The 16,836-nt window shown below is 32.4% G+C and overlaps 1 protein-coding gene across 1 annotated transcript in view; it reads left to right on the forward strand.

Annotated features, from left to right (window-relative positions):
• The first annotated feature begins 374 nt into the window (after nucleotides 1-374).
• LOC101893628 (pancreatic lipase-related protein 2) overlaps nucleotides 375-16,836 on the forward strand; it is a 32,943-nt gene continuing 16,481 nt past the window's right edge. The window contains exon 1 of the mRNA XM_020034913.2: nucleotides 375-1,265. Within this exon, the coding sequence (XP_019890472.1) occupies nucleotides 1,178-1,265 (88 nt within the window). The 5' untranslated portion in view covers nucleotides 375-1,177. The remainder of the gene's footprint in view (nucleotides 1,266-16,836) is intronic.

The raw sequence follows: 16,836 nt of genomic DNA on the forward strand, positions 1-16,836 counted from the left end.
TACAGAGGACCATAAAAGTGAGTTTCTCTATTGAAAATTAAAAAACAATTATCGCAAAGGCTGTTTTATCTTTAAAAAACTTTTAAAATATATTTTTATTTATAAAAACCCGATAAATGGTCTTGCCTCTTTAGAAAAGTCCAACAATGTCTTACATCTATTCAAAGCCAGGTTTGTGTCTTAAGTCTTTTGTTTTGTCGTTTACGTTACTTAAAACGTAAAGTAGTGTATAATGGTTGGCATCACTGTTTTACAAATCTCTGCAGCACTTAAGCTCATCGTATCTCTCTCCCTCTCCATTTTTCTCTCTCATGTTTAAATATCTCTCCACCACTAGACTCCCGTGGAACTGCATCTGAATGAAAGCAAAAGTTGTAAGTTCGATTTACGGCAGATTTACTTGAGCGCGCAAACGCAACAGACGGAAGACGGAAAAAAGCAATCACCGAAAAAAAATTCAACGAAACGTTAACTTAAAGAAAACCAAAACGAAATATATTTTATGGAAAAGTAACAACAGCAAAGTGTGTGCCAATGGTTTAGGTTAAGAAAAAAAAATTAAAAGAAACAACAAATTGTTGGTTTTGGTGCAAAATAGTTGTTGGTGTCTTAAAAAAGCACGAAAAGGCACAAAGTCGAAAATAAAACAAGATTGAGCGGCTATTAACACAATTAATTTGAAAAAGATATATAAATAACTTTATAACAAAAAAAAATAATAATAATAATATTTAAAAAAAGAGAGAAGTGGAAAAAAGAAGAAGTTCAAAAGTTTGTTGTAAAACCTTGGCCTTTTAAAAAATAAATTGATATAAAAAATTGAAAATAATAACAGAATCGTTAAATTTAAAAACAAAAAATCATTGATTACATAATAACAACAACTGAGTGGCATACCAAAAACGGCGGTACAACAACCACAAAAAAAGTCAATACCAGCCAAATAAGCCAAACAAGTTAAAGGCCATTGCAGCGGCAAAAAAAAAAAAAAAAAACCAAAAATTCTTTAAATTTCCAATACTGTTTTGGTATTTAGCCAATAACTGCTAATTAATGTTGAAAATCCTCTGACCTGAACTGTTATCCAACAGTCAGCCCCCTTCCATTTCTATTCAATATTTACACCCCAAAAAATAAGAGAAAAGAGATCAAAAGCCCGCTGAATTATTAGCCAGATATGTGTGCGGATACCGTTGCTGTCATTCCAAAATTCCGGAATTTATGGATTTTTGCCTTGGCGCTCAGCTGTTTGATAATAAATGCCGGTTTGTATTTTTTATGTTTTTTTTTTTTTGAAATGTTTAACTGTATTTTTGGGCGGGAGGGGGAGGAGAAGAGGTACCTCAAATGTGCGTGTGTGTTTATTTCATTGACACTTTTTTCGATTTGTGAAGTTTCCAAAAAAAACTTTTACTTTCGCTTTTATTTGCATTTCTTTTAATTCAGTTTTGGGTCCCTTGACTTTGCCAAACAAAGTAGTGATCTTCTTCTTTTGTTGATTTTGTGTGGGTTTGGATTGAGTTTTGTTGACTTTTCGAATGATCCAAAAATGGCTGACTCATTACCCCTGCTTGACACCTGCCACAGTGCATTTGCATTTGCGGTGGTGGTAGTGGCGATGGGTATTAATTGAAGGTTATTTTGGCCCTTTTGATAAGTTCAAGTTTGTGGCTCAAGTCTTTTGTTTTGCCCAAAAAAATGTCAAATCATCTAAAATAAAAACAAAAAATATGAATTTACATAAAAAAGATCTTTTGGAATATTCCCAATGACATGGCTTTGTAAAAATATGATGAGCCTACATGTTGCGGAGTCAGGTCAATCGGTTTTATCAAGGTTAAGATTTTTTGTTTTGGGATTTTGTAAGATTTTGATTTATTCATTGGAATTGCAAAAAATATGAGAAAAACATGTAAATTTGTGCAACAATTTCCGAAAAGCTAAAATGTTGTTGTCAATGCAAGGGAATTCGTTGTAAATCATTTTTTTAAATATTGCAAAAATGGTGAAAAGTCCCATACTGGAAATTGACCCGAAATTTTGGTGATGATTTATGTCTTCAAAAAATTGAAGATCTTTTGGTGCTATTTAGAGAGAAAAATTTTGGATTGATGATTTTTTTAAAGCATTTTTATTTTTTGCCGACAGATATCAGTATCTGATCAATATTTCAATAGATTTTTTTTGAAATGTGGAAAGCCGTGAACTTAAAAAAAATTAATGAAATTTAAAGAAATTAATTTTAAAAATATTTTCAGGGTACATAAGAAGTGGATTTTTAGCCTATTAATAGTACTGGATGTTTTAAAAAAAATCTTTAATTAGTTGTGATTTTTTTTTTAAATTTTCTAAAAAATATTTTTAGGGCCCAACCAGAGTGGCCTACCAATAGTCATGGATTTTTTTAAGACATGTTTGAGTAGTCGTAGACGTTATTTTACCATTTTAAATATTCACGTTTGTGGCTTAAGTCTTTCGATTTTATATCCTCCGCCATAAGGTTAGAGAGGGTAAATATCACCCTCCATGCCTCATCGAAGTAACGGGTTTAGACCCTATGTCTCTTTGGACCAAATCTTTTTCAGGACATTTGGAGTCGATCTAGCGATGTCCGTCCATCCGTCTGTCTGGTTTATGGTTGAATGAAATATTTAGAAAAAGCAAGGTTTAAAGAATCTCTGACTCGTTTCGCAAGTTCTGTTTAATAAAGTTATTGAAAATTGTGACCCTCTGTGGGGAAGGTCCCACAAGTGGTCCGCAGATATATATCATCTTCACAACAGATCTTGTGTTAGCAAAAATATTTGTATGTGTGAAATTTGAAGAGAGTTGGATGTTTATTTCACTTGGAGCGTTTCGTTTACAAAATCTTGAATCCTCAGCCATATGGCTAGAGAGGGTATACAGGGTGAGATGAAAAAACTGCAACCAACTTCGGACTGCTGTCATTTCTAAGACACTCATCCGATAGCTGTTAAAATTATTCCAGTGACAGTTCCTTAAATTGTTTACAAGCGTACAAAAGCATGTTGGTGGGAATTTTCCAGAAAAAATGTTATTCGTGATGGAATTCAAGCGTGATAGTGTGATATTTTTATATTTGGCTGGAAAACCACAATTGGCAATCGTTGGAGCACTCCAGCATTTAAATGTGAATAATTTTTTTGTATCTCGTATGATCGCTCGTTGCCCCGATACTGGTAGCGTAGCCCGACGTCAAGGAAGTGAACGGAAGAAAACAGCAACATCAGCAGAAATGGTTCGAAAAGTAAAGAAGCGACTCGATCGAAACCCCCTTCGCAGTGGCCGAAAAATGGTTCGTGAGCTGAACATATCGCAATATTCCATTCGGAATAGAGCCATTGGAATTCCAAAAAGTGCAAGAACTTACACCGCAACAGAAAGAAAATAGACTCAAAAGAGCTAATCGGTTGCTTCGCTTTGCCGAAAGTGGTGAACTGCCTAATTTGGCTTTCTCCGATTAGAAAACATTCGTTGTGTTTACTTGCCAAAGAGGTCAGCTGAAAATGTGCACCTTCGGTTGGCCACCAGAACTCAAGCGCTGGCTGTGGGCCGTCATAACAGCCGACGGTCGCTCTCCGCTCGTATTAGTCGACCGTGGCATCAGAATAAATGCTGAATATTATCGCGAAAATATTCTGGAGGGTGTATTAAAGCCGTGGGCACGCAAACATTTTGGCCGCAAACCTTGAACATTCTAACAGGACTCAGCTTCATTTCCAGCGCACAATGGCCACAAAAATATCCGGGTACCAATCCGTTGGACTATTGTGTCTGGAGTATTTTGGAAAGCAAGGTTGGCACTAAAAAATACCAATGTGTCCATCACCTCAAGCAAGCGCTTCGCAGGGAATGGGCCAAAATACCGCAGACCAACATTTGGGCAGCGTGTGACGGTTTCAATGGCCGTTTGAAGGCCATAATTCGTGGCAAAGTTGACCAATTCGAATAAATCTAAACTTATTCGAAAATTTGATGCTATTTCCGACATTTTTTGCTTTCATTCAATAAAATTTAAAAAAATGTAAAAATTATGGCGTTTGAGTTTCTCGCAGTCTTTTATCTCACCCTGTAGCCATATGGCTGAGGGTGTAAAAATTAACGGTCATGAATTTAAAAAACAAATATATTTATTTATTTTTATGACCCATAAAGGGTGGGTCTTTGACCTATTAGTATCCATGGATTTACTAAAAATATCGTTGAGTAGTCGTGGATTTTTTTAAATTACGATTGATTGAAAGGGGTCACCATTAAAATCTGCCTATTCAAAATGATGAAAACCCGAAATGGTGTAGAGCTTAGAATTTACCTAAAATCTGTGTATCTTCTTTTGTGATTTCAACCAAGAAGGTATTTTAGTAGAAGTTTCCTTGTCCCCCTAAATGTAAAGATTCAGATTCAGGTCTTCTAAAGACAGAAGGTATTTTAAAGATATTTTATACAAAGAAAATATTAGAGAATGCTATAGATTAAACTCTTTTTATAAGTTGCCAACAAACATCAATATATGGGGGATTTTGTATGAGAATCTAAATCAAATTTTTATCATTTTAAACATTCACGTTCGTGCCTTAAGTCTTTTGTTTGAGAAAAATAAAATAAAAATTTTCTCCAAAAAAGTGAATTATAATTTCGTGTTTGTCTTTTTATTCTTGGAAAACAAAACGTTTGTTTCTTAAGTCTTTTGTCTTGTAAGAAAATTCGATAAAATAGTTTAACATTTTCCAAAATCAAATCTGTCGAAGTTAAAATCTACAAACAACCCATGCATCTTCAGCAACACAAAATTTTTTCAGATTTCTCAAAAATTTCTTCTTCCCACCGAAAAATAAAAAAAGGACTGTGGGTCAAGGTTTTGTGTTGTTGAGCAATGCATGTTTGCTTTGCATCGATTATTATGACGTTCATATTTTTTTTTTGGAATTTTCTAGTAATATTTTGTCTACGGATGGCACTCACAAGCCAGTCGCTTACTCGCTTATTGTAAACTGATTATTGCCGGTTATTTATGTATTGTTTGATGTGTTTTTTTCGCTGTCGCATAAACTTGCTAACATATATTTAGTTCAGTGGCATTTTAATTATGTTTTTTTTTTCTATTTTATTTATTTGTTGTTAGCGTACGTCCATTGAATTAGGATGAAGCTATGCGTTATTGTGCATATTTTATTGATAGCTTACATTTTTTATGGAATAATAGGGCGTTTGAAAATCCATTGGGTGATTTTGATGTCAGTGAATTTAAAATGTGTTTTAATTTTTGTCTTTTTTTAAATCTGCATGGGATTTGATGTATCTTTCCAATAAGGTAATGTGACATATAACATGTGTTAATTTTTTTGGTAATATTCTTATTTTTGGAATGGCAAAGAAAAATGTGGATTTTAATTTTATAAAATCTAAGAAAAGAAATCAGAGTAATTTCTAATTTTTTCTAAAATTTAAGAAAAGAAAATAGAGTCATTTCTAAATTTTCTAAATGAATTTGAAACAACTAAAGAGGAGAACTGTCATATAACTTAATTTAATAACTTAATTTAACTTTGTACTGTTAAAAATATGTCAAATTATGGCAAAAAATTGTATTTTAGAACTCATTATTCTATAACTCTTGAAAAAAAGAGGTAAAAAATTCATAATTCAATATTTCCAAGTTTGTGTCCTAAGTTTTTTGTTTTTAGACACAGAAAATAATAATTATATTTTTTTTTGGAAAATTTCTACCTCTACTTTTATTATATACCAGAAGTTTCCTGCATTTATTTCTTGCGTGACAAAGCACTATTTCAAAATGCTAACCACGAGGGCGCTTGCAGAGGCCTTTAAACGATGTTCTATTCCTCGAAAAACTTAAGAAATATTTTTTTATTAATAGATGCCTACCATCAGCATCTTGTTAACTATTTCAAAAAAAAGTTTGATTCTTTCAAACCAGGGTTATGTAGAAGTAATCGAACCATTAAGCTAGATTTGGTGTAGGGAAATCAAGTAGCTTTAAAGTCAAATCGGCTTTAAACTTATTTATGGCCGCTAAAGCTATATCTTCGTCGATTTTCTTCAAATCTAGGTTTAATGTGGCCTTATGTGCAAAAATCCATCCAATAATTACATTCAAAATATTATTAAAAAAAAATATACGACTTTTGGGCGAAATTAAAAAAAAATAATTTTGGTCGTGGATTTTTAAAAATATTTTCTTAGGTTTATCAATAGCCGTGGATTTTTAAAAAAATTCTAAAAATATTTTCTAAGAACTTTCGATAGTCGTGGATTTTTTAAAAATATTTTCTAAGGACTATCGATAGTCGTGGATTTTTTAAAAAATATTTTCTGAGGACTATCGATAGTCGTACATTTTTTTAAAAATATTTTCCAAGGCCTATCTGTAGTCGTGGATTTTATAAATATATTTTCTGAGGCCTACGGCTAGTCGTGGGTTTTTTTAAAAATTATTTTCTAAATCCTACCGATAGTCTTGGATTTTTTAAAAATATTTTCTAAGGCTTACCGATAGTCGTGGATTTTTTAAAAAATATTTTCTAAGGGTTGTCAATAATCGTGGACTTTTTTTATAATTTTCTAAGGCCTATCAATAGTCGTGGCTTTTTTAAAAATATTTTCTAAGGCTTTCCATATTCGTGGATTTTTTTAAAAATATTTTCCAAGGCCTATCTGTAGTCGTGGATTTTTTAAAAACATTTTCTAAGGCCTTCCGATAGTCGTGGATTTTTTAAAAATATTTTCTAAGGCATATCGATAGTCGAAGATTTTTTTTTAAATATTTTCCAAAGCTATAGTCGTGGATTTTTTAAAAAAAAACTTTCTAAGGGTTTTCAATAATCATGGACTTTTTTTTAAATATTTTATGAAGCTATCAATAGTGGTGGATTTTTAAAAAATATTTTCTATGGCCTATCGATAGTCGTGGATTTTTTAAAAAATATTTTCTAAGGGTTGTCAATAATCGTGGACTTTTTTTTAAATATTTTATGAGGCTATCAATAGTGGTGGATTTTTAAAAAATATTTTCTATGGCCTATCGATAGTCGTGGATTTTTTTAAAATATTTTATGAGACTATCAATAGTGGTGGATTTTTAAAAAATATTTTCTATGGCCTATCGATAGTCGTGGATTTTTTAAAAAATATTTTCTAAGGGTTGTCAATAATCGTGGACTTTTTTTAAATATTTTCTAGAGCTTATCAATGGTGGTAGATTTTTAAAAAATGTTTTCTAAGGCCTATCGATAGTCGTGGACTTTTTAAAATATATTTTCTAAGGCCTACCGATAGTCGTGGATTTTTTAAATAAATATTTTCTAAGGGTTATCAATAATCGTGGATTTTTTTTTAATATTTTCTAAGGCCTATCAATAATCGTGGATTTTTTACAAAATATTTTCTAAGGCCTTTCGATAGTCGTGGATTTTTTCCTAAAGGGTTATCAATTGTCGTGGATTTTTAAAAAAATATTTTCTAAGGCCTTTCGATAGTCGTGGATTTTTTTAAAATATTTTTTAAGGCTTTCGATAGTCGTGGTTTTTGTTAAAATATTTTCTATAGCTTTCGATAGTCGTGGACTTTTAAAAAATATTTTCTAAGGCTTATCGATAGTCGTGGATTTTTTTAAAATATTTTTTAAGGCTTTCGATAGTCGTGGATTTTTTTAAAATATTTTCTAAGGCTTTCGATAGTCGTGGATTTTTTTTTTAAATATTTTCTAAGGCCTATCGTTAGTAGTGGATTTTTTAAATCACTCCCTTCGAGAGTGAGCATGCGCACCAGCCAGACAGACTGACGGACATTTCTAGATCGACTCCAAATATCCTAAAACGGATTTGGTACAAAAAGACCCAGGGTCTAAAACCACTATTTCGATGCGACACGTTTTGGACGTATCAAACTCCCTTCGACAGTGAGCATGCGCACCAGCCAGACAAACTGACGGACATTTCTAGATCGACTCCAAATATCCTAAAACGGATTTGGTACAAAAAGACCCAAGGTCTAAAACCACTATTTCGATGCGACACGTTTTGGACGTATCAAACTATATATACCCTCTCTAGCCATATAGCTGAGGGTATAATGAAATAAACATCGCATGTGTAATTCGCAACAAAAGATTTTAAGGTCTAAGTCTTCATAGATCCCCCATATAACGGCACCTGCCGATATTGGGTATTTAGATGATTTTACCGACATAATTCACTGGAACTGTTCCAAATTTGGTATTTGAAGTTCGTAATAGATAATACATCCTAAGACAGAAAATTGTCTGTGCAGGTCGACGTCTTCGTATAGCCCCCATATAACAGCACCTCCCTATATTCGGTATTTTGATGATTTGAGCTACATAATTCACCTATTTTATCAAGTTTCGCATTTGAATATTGTAATGACTTATGACAAAACTTGCCTATGCAGGTCCACGTCGTCGTATAATCCGTAAAATAACGGCTACATTCGGCATTTTTGAGGTTTTAAGAGAATTTTTAATCGATTTTATTATTTTGAAAATCGCCAAATTCGTTCCAAATAGTGGAGGGTATTCAAAGTTGGGCCCGGCCGAACTTACAGCTTTTTGACTTGTTTTTTTAAACAACAACATTGAATGTATTTTAGTATTATTATTCTATTCCAAGTAAAAAACCTTAGTACTACTATAATTGTATTATTAAATGTCATTTAAATTAAGAACCTTTTCGTGATAATAATTAAAAAACAATAAACAATTAAATTTATACCTTGAACATTAGGCGTACATTGTCACCCTTTAAACAAGGCAAAAATCTTCTCAGTTCAAAATAATAACAATAACAACCAGTAATTTAACATTATAACCCGAACCTACCCCACTCATGCACACATGCACACACACTCACAAGTGAAGACTTCTCAACGAAATTTGCACATCATATGTTTTGGTATTGTGTTTTGTCGTTGGACTGTGCGTATTTAGGTAACCATATTATTATTATAAATGTTGTTGTTGTTATATCTACCATTGTTATTGTTGTTGTGACTAACTTTAACACGGGGCTATCATCATAAACGTATAATTGTTAGCCAAGGGAAAAAGGCCACAAACTTTTAGTGTCACTAAAAATAATTAACATTTGGCTCGTCTTGTTTGGTTTTTGCTTTGCTGTTGATCTCAACTTCAAAGCTGTGGTGATCATGATGAGCAGTTGGAGATGAGTTGCTCGGCTTGTGGCCTTAAGTGCAGGTGTGTGCGTGTGTTTTTAGGTCACTCTTTGTTATAGTTCTTGATGTTGGCTGTAAGAATTCTTGTTTCTTGTTCTTTGTTTTTGCTTTTGTTAAAAAAGAAAAACAATTAACATTTGGTACTAAAGTTGTTAACAAGTTTATTGTTTTGTTATTTAATAATATGTTTGAGTAATTATGTGTGTGTATTTGTGTGGTTATAAACATTTATTAAGATGACAAGTGTTTTGAGGCCATACGAAATATATAATTATTTTATTGACAAAAATTATTATTTTTATTATTATTATTGTAAAAAATATTATATTGCATTTCCTGGTGATTTGTAAACTTTATATCCGAGATTTTTAAGAGCCAGGTAGTCCTTGGGATTTAATTATATACTGTGTTCTTTTATTTATATCATGTCTTTGTGCATTTGTGTATGACGAAAGGAAGGAAGCGACTAGTTACTTTTGAGAATCTTCAGAGGATCACTTTCTGAGTCGATTTATGCATGTCAGTCCGTCCGTCCGTCCGTCCGTCCGACCTCTCTCCATGTATTTGTGGGAACAAAATGCAGGTCCCATTTTTTATCCAATTGAGATGAAAATTTCCAAGCAACATTTGTCTGGCTCCAGGACGAACTCCATTGAAATTGGTGAGAATCGGTTCAAATTTAGATATAGCTCCCATATAAATCTTCAACCGATTTTAGGTCAATTGTGCACCAATATCAATCCAAATGACCTGAATTTTGTCACATCCAACAAAATTCAGTCTAAAAACAAGTTCTTCAAATTTGGTAAAAATCGTTTGAGATATAGCTACATCTCCCATATATATGTTTCATCCAATTTTGGGTTTAAGGTCCCTTACATGCGTAATATGCCCTCCACAACAATAATCTTTGGTACCAGATATCCGATACATAAGTGTTAAAATAAGTGTTAAAGTCTTTGTCAAAATCGGATCAGATTTGGATATAACTCCCATGTATATCTTTATCCGATTTCAGGTTTATTGTGTACCAAATGACATATATATGCCCAAATGAACACATTCGACGGAACTTAACCTAAAAGCAAGTGCTTCAAATTTTGATAAAAATCGATTCAGATATATGGCTCCCATATATATGGTTCATCCGATTTGGAGTTATAAGTCCGTCAAATGCGTAATATGCACTCCACAACTATGATTTATGATACCGGGCGTCAGATACTGCTCGAAAATACCTCTGCCAAATTTTATCGAGATCGGTTCAGGTTTTTATATAGCTTCGATATTTATTTTTTTATCAGCACAAATTGAATATATATTTCTATACCCTCCACCATAGTATGGAGGGTATATTAAGATTGTCATTCCGTTTGTAACACCTCGAAAAATACATTTTCGACCCCACAAAGTATATATATATTCTTGATCAGCATAAAATTCTATGTCGAATTAGCAAAATCCGTCCGTCTATCCGTCTGTGGAAATTACTCTAGCTTCCGAACGAAATGAAGTAAGTTGATAAATATTTACTCAAATGTGTATTATGTCTGCAGGACTTTTGGTATTGAAAATGGGTCATGTAGGTCCAAGTCTTCGTATAGCCCCCATATAACGGTACCGCCGATATTTGGTATTTTAATGATTTAAGCGACATTATGCACCGAAATTATTTCAAATTTGGTATTTGACGTTCGTAATGGATACTACAGCATAAGATAGAAAATGAGCCATGTAGGTCCACGTCTTTGTAAAGCCCCCACATACCAGTACCCCCCGATATTCGGTATTTTGATGATTTTAGCTATATTATTTACAGGAATCGTTTCAAATTCCGCATTTGAAGTTCATAATGTATACTACAGCCTACAACAGAAAATTGTTTGTGCAGGTCCAAGTCTTCGTATAGCCCCCATATAACGGTTCCTCCCGATATTGGGTATTTTGATGATTTTAGAAACATTATTTATCGGACCTATTTCAAATTTTGTGTTTGAAGTTCTTAATGAATACTAAAGCCTATGCCAGAAAATTGTCTGTGCAGGTCCACGTTTTATAACCCATGGTACCTCCCTATATTCGGTATTTTGATGATTTTAGCTACATTATAAACAGATTTTTTCAAGTTTTGCATTTGTATATTTTAATAGCTTATGACAAAAGTTGCCTATGTAGGTCCTCGTCGTCGTATTGACCCTATTATAATGACTATATTTGGTATTAAGATTTTAACAGGAGTTTTATTTATTTTTTTTTTTTGGAAATTTCCAAATTTGTATCAAATGGTGGAGGCCCGGCCGAACTTACAGCTTTTTTACTTGTTTCATATGCGGCCGAATTTTACCATTTAGTGAAACTTTGTCCGGTATATGTATCTATTGCTCCAATAAATATTGTTTAATGTAGTCATTATCGAAGTCATATCATGTAGTATGCAGCAATGTTATTTGGTACCCCGTCAAATTTATTGAAAATCCTTTCAGAGTTGGATATAGTTCCCAAATTGTGACTATTCTAAAAGCATGATACCCATTCATATGAGGTTAATAGTTGGTATGATCTACTTCACATAAATTCCCAATATAAACCTTTTTTCTTACGTGAGCTCTACTTAACACCGCATAGTGATGTAGGGTATCATATAGTCGGTCCCGCACTACTTTTGACCTTTCCTTACTGGTTTAAGACTAGAATTAATCAGTCAAATAATTTGGGATATTTCAATCTAGCCACTTTTTGATCAGACTTCACTTGCATCCAATTTTTTCACGTCTCCGAAAAATACAGTAAATGATTACTGGATATGGGATTAATTCCAAAGTTGTTTATAAAAATATTTGTAATTATCGATTTAGATTCATAAATATTAATTTCAACCCACACTTTTTCCTTTTCACAAAAAAAAAAAAATCGAATAGGCCATTAAACCCTATCTCCAAATGAGTAGTATCTCATAAAATCATAATTACATTTTGCAAATAAATAATTTATTTTTACAGCTCTGTACTAGTTTCAATCAATAAATGCAAAAACAAATAATCTATACGAAATTGAAATCAAGGTGACAAGGCAGTTGGCGGTTTCAGATTTTTTGTTAACAAAACCAAAATGATGTTGCAATATTTTTGACTGGCTGCATGAACAGGTTGTTGCTGTCGGCTGGCAGGTTTACTTTTTTTAATACCCTCGTTAAAGTTTAGAGATATTTTTGGTGTGTATTGCAAAAATATTTTGTTACACCCTCCAAAATACCTTGGAAAATTAATTTTTGACGTTACAAAATATGCAACAAATCATAAACGTAAATGTCAGCCGTACGAAGCTGTGAGGAATATTTTTTGAGGCATATAAGGGGCTGTAAATTTGGATTTTTTTAAATGTTTATTTCAATGTTTTTAAGGGTGGATTTTTCATTTTTAGCCTAGCAAGCAAGGATTTTTAAATTTATTTATTTTGAAATTATTTTTGAAGGGATATCAGTAGTCGTGGTTATTTAAAATAAATTAAGGGAAAGTCAGGATTTTTTTAAGTTATTTTTAGAGGATTTTGGAAAGTCATGGATTTTTTAAAATTATTTTTTAAGGGATATCGCAGTCGTGGATTTTTTAAAATTACTTTTAAAGGCATGTGGATTTTTTAAAAATATAAAAGTCTTTGAAAAGTTGTGGATTTAAAAAAAATATATTTTTATAGGCTTATGAGAAGTCGTAGATTTTTTAAAACATATTTTATATGAGTCTAAAAAGTCGTGGATTTTTTAAAAATATTTTTAAAGGCCTATGAGAAGTCGTAGATTTTTTAAAACATATTTTAAATGAGTCTAAAAAGTCGTGAATTTTTTAAAAATATTTTTAAAGGCCTATGAGAAGTCGTAGATTTTTTAAAACATATTTTAAATGAGACTAAAAAGTCGTGGATTTTTTAAAAATATTTTTAAAGGCCTGTGAAAAGTCGTGGATTTTTTAAAAATATTTTTAAAGGCCTGTGAAAAGTCGTGGATTTTTTAAAAATATTTTTAAAGGCCTGTGAAAAGTCGTGGATTTTTTAAAAATATTTTTAAAGGCCTGTGAAAAGTCGTGGATTTTTTAAAAATATTTTTAAAGGCCTGTGAAAAGTCGTGGATTTTTTAAAAATATTTTTAAAGGCCTGTGAAAAGTCGTGGATTTTTTAGGCTCTAGGAAAAGTCGTGGATTTTTTAAAAATATTTTTAAAGGCCTTTGAAAAGTCGTGTATTTTTTAAAAATATTTTTAAAGACCTATGAAAAGTCGTAGATATTTTAAAAATATTTTTAAAGGCATATGAAAAGTTGTGAATTTTTTAAAAATATTTTTAAAGACATATGAAAAGTCGTGAATTTTTTTAAAAATATTTTTAAAGGCATATGACTCTAAAAAGTCGTGGATTTTTTAAAATTATTTTTAAAGGCCTCTAAAAAGTCGTGGAATTTTTATTTTTGATTTTTTAAAAATATTTTAAATGACTCTAAAAAGTCGTAAATTGTTTAAAAATATTTTAAATGATTCTAAAAAGTCGTGGATTTTTTTAAAAATATTTTAAATGACTCTAAAAAGTCGTGGATTTTTTAATATATTTTGTAGAGAAATATCTTGTAGATGTCTAGCAAAAAATCTTTGAAAAGTCCACGCCTTCGGGCCTTGTAGCAGTCTAAAAAAATCTTTGAAAAGTCCACGACTTGGGGCCTTGTAGGAGTTAGAAAAAATCTTTGAAAATTCCACGACTTCGACCCTTGCAGCAGTTTATAAAAAATTTTTGAAAAGTCCACGCCTTCGGGCCTTGCAGGAGTTTAGAAAAATTTTTTGAAAAGTCCACGCTTTTGGGCCTTGTAGGAGTTTAGAAACAATCTTTGAAAATTTCACGACTTCGGGCCTTGTAGGTGTTTAGAAAAAATCTTTGAAAATTCCACGACTTCGGGCCTTCTGAGGGTTTAGAAAAAAATCTTTGAAAAGTCCACGACTTCGGGCCTTGTAGGAGTTAGAAAAAATCTTTATAAATTCCACGACTTCGAGCCTTGCAGTAGTTTAGAAAAAATTTTTGAAAAGTCCACGCCTTCGGGCCTTGTAGCAGTCTAAAAAAATCTTTGAAAAGTCCACGACTTCGGGCCTTGTAGGAGTTAGAAAAAATCTTTGAAAATTCCACGACTTCGAGCCTTGCAGGAGTTTAGAAAAAAAATTTTGAAAAGTCCACGCTTTTGGGCCTTGTAGGAGTTTAAAACAATCTTTGAAAATTTCACGACTTCGGGCCTTGTAGGAGTTTAGAAAAAATCCTTGAAAATTCCACGACTTCGGGCCTTCTGAGGGTTTAGAAAAAAATCTTTGAAAAGTCCACGCCTTTGGACCTTGTATGAGTTTAGAAAAAATCTTTGAAAATTCCTCGACTTCGGGCCTTGTAGAGGTTTAGAAAAAATCTTTGAAAATTCCACGACTTCGGGCCTTCTGAGGCTTTAGAAGTCCACGCCTTTGGACCTTGTATGAGTTTAGAAAAAAATCTTTGAAAATTCCTCGACTTCGGGCCTTGTAGAAGTTTAGAAAAAATCCTTGAAAATTCCACGACTTCGGGCCTTGTAGAGGTTTAGAAAAAATCTTTGAAAATTCCACGACTTCGGGCCTTCTGAGGCTTTAGAAGTCCACGCCTTTGGACCTTGTATGAGTTTAGAAAAAAATCTTTGAAAATTCCTCGACTTCGGGCCTTGTAGAAGTTTAGAAAAAATCTTTGAAAATTCCACGACTTCGAGCCTTGTAGGAGTTTAGAGAAAATCTTTGAAAATTCCACGCCTTTGACCTTGTAGGAGTCTAGAAAAAACCTTTGCCAAGTCCACGCCTTCGGGCGTTGTAGAAGTCTAGAAAGAATCTTTGAAAAGTCCACGCTTTGGAGACTTGTGGGAGTCTAGAAAAAAAAATTTAAAAATTCACGCCTTGGGGACTTGTGGCAGTTTAGAAAAAATCTTTAAAAAATCCACGCCTTGAAGACTTGTGGGAGTCTAGAAAAATTTTTTAAAAAATCCACGCCTTCGAGACTTGTGGGAGTCTAGAAAAAAATCTTTAAAAAATCCACTCCTTCGGCTCTTGTAAAAGTCTATAAAAATCTTTTAAAAGTCCACACCTTGGAAACTTGTGGGAATGTAGAAAAAATCTTTAAAAAATTCACGCCTTGGGGACGTGTGGGGAGTCTAAGAAAATCGTTAAAATAACCACGCCTTGGGGAGGAGTCTAGAAAAAAATCTTAAAAAATCTAATAATCTTTATACTCAATAAGATTTTAAAGACCCTTAAGCACCCATTTGATGGTTTTTTATAAATATTTTTTTTGGCCTCCTAGCGCCTTGATCGTAGAGTTTTGAAAAATATGATTTTATGAATCGTCGGTGCTATTGTCTTAGATCTTTCGAAGAATGCTTTTATTAAAACCGCATGTTTTCAATAAAAATTTAAAAGCCCCTTTTTCATCCTCAGTGTAATTCAAAAAATTCAAATAAACATTTTTATATAATAATATCAATTACATAATAATATAGTTTAGTATAAAACACAATCTCACCGGAAAATTGATTATAGTTCCAATATTTCATTGATATGTCATAAATTATAGAGACAAGCATAAATTATGGCAAGTATGTATGTGAGAGCGACACACATGACTAGGCCTAGCTAATCAGACGACAAATAAACTAGTATTTTAGTGCAAGTCAAGTGTGTACTTATAACCACTACTAAACATATGACATATTCATATGTATATACAAAATAACTATGTAAACAAACATCAAAACGAAAAACAAAACATGAAATTTTCTCAATGAAGTTTGTGTCTTAAGTCTTTCGTTTTGAACTCGTGAATTAAACCCTTCATTCAATGAATCAACATTTTCTTTCTTTTTCACTTTTTTTGTTATATCGAAATAAGTATTTCGATAGCATTAATTTTTTTCCATTGTCTTTCATAATATTTGCAATCTATCAGGGAATTTCCACCACCCACTTAATGCGGTGTAACAAAACAAAATATTTTTCATGTTTCTGCTGAATTCTATGGCAAACTTGTCGATATGGTTCAATAAACCATAACAAAAAGTTGGTGTAATAACAAAACGCAAAGCTCTACAGCAGCAACAACAAATGCTTGTGGCTACCAAAACACTTGGAACCACAACGAAACTATGCCACCGTCCATAGCAAAGAAGACTCGAACGATTCATCATTTTTCGTCGGTTTTAATTTAAAGGCCATCTCCAAAAATAACAAAACAGAATGAGCTGTCATTGGTAAACCGAAAAAAAAAACTGAAGAAGCCATTCATACCGCGTCTAAGCCGCATGTTGTGTGTCATGTATAATAAACATGTGGTTATAAAGGTACAATTGTGTTTGTGTTTTTTTATTTTACTAAGACACCTTAGCCTCTGTTTTGTCAGCCATAGGACGTGCCATAAATCATGACCACCCAAAAATTGTTTGATGTTGAACTCTGTAACTTTGATTTATATTTATTGACTCCATGCTCACATTTTGTAATATTTTTTGAATAAAATTTTACTTTTGATTTTTCACACAAAAATTGTGGTCTATTTTATCCGATAAATATAATCCA

The sequence above is a fragment of the Musca domestica genome, unplaced genomic scaffold (genome assembly GCF_030504385.1).
Source record: "Musca domestica strain aabys unplaced genomic scaffold, Musca_domestica.polishedcontigs.V.1.1 26, whole genome shotgun sequence".
NCBI lineage: Eukaryota > Metazoa > Arthropoda > Insecta > Diptera > Muscidae > Musca > Musca domestica.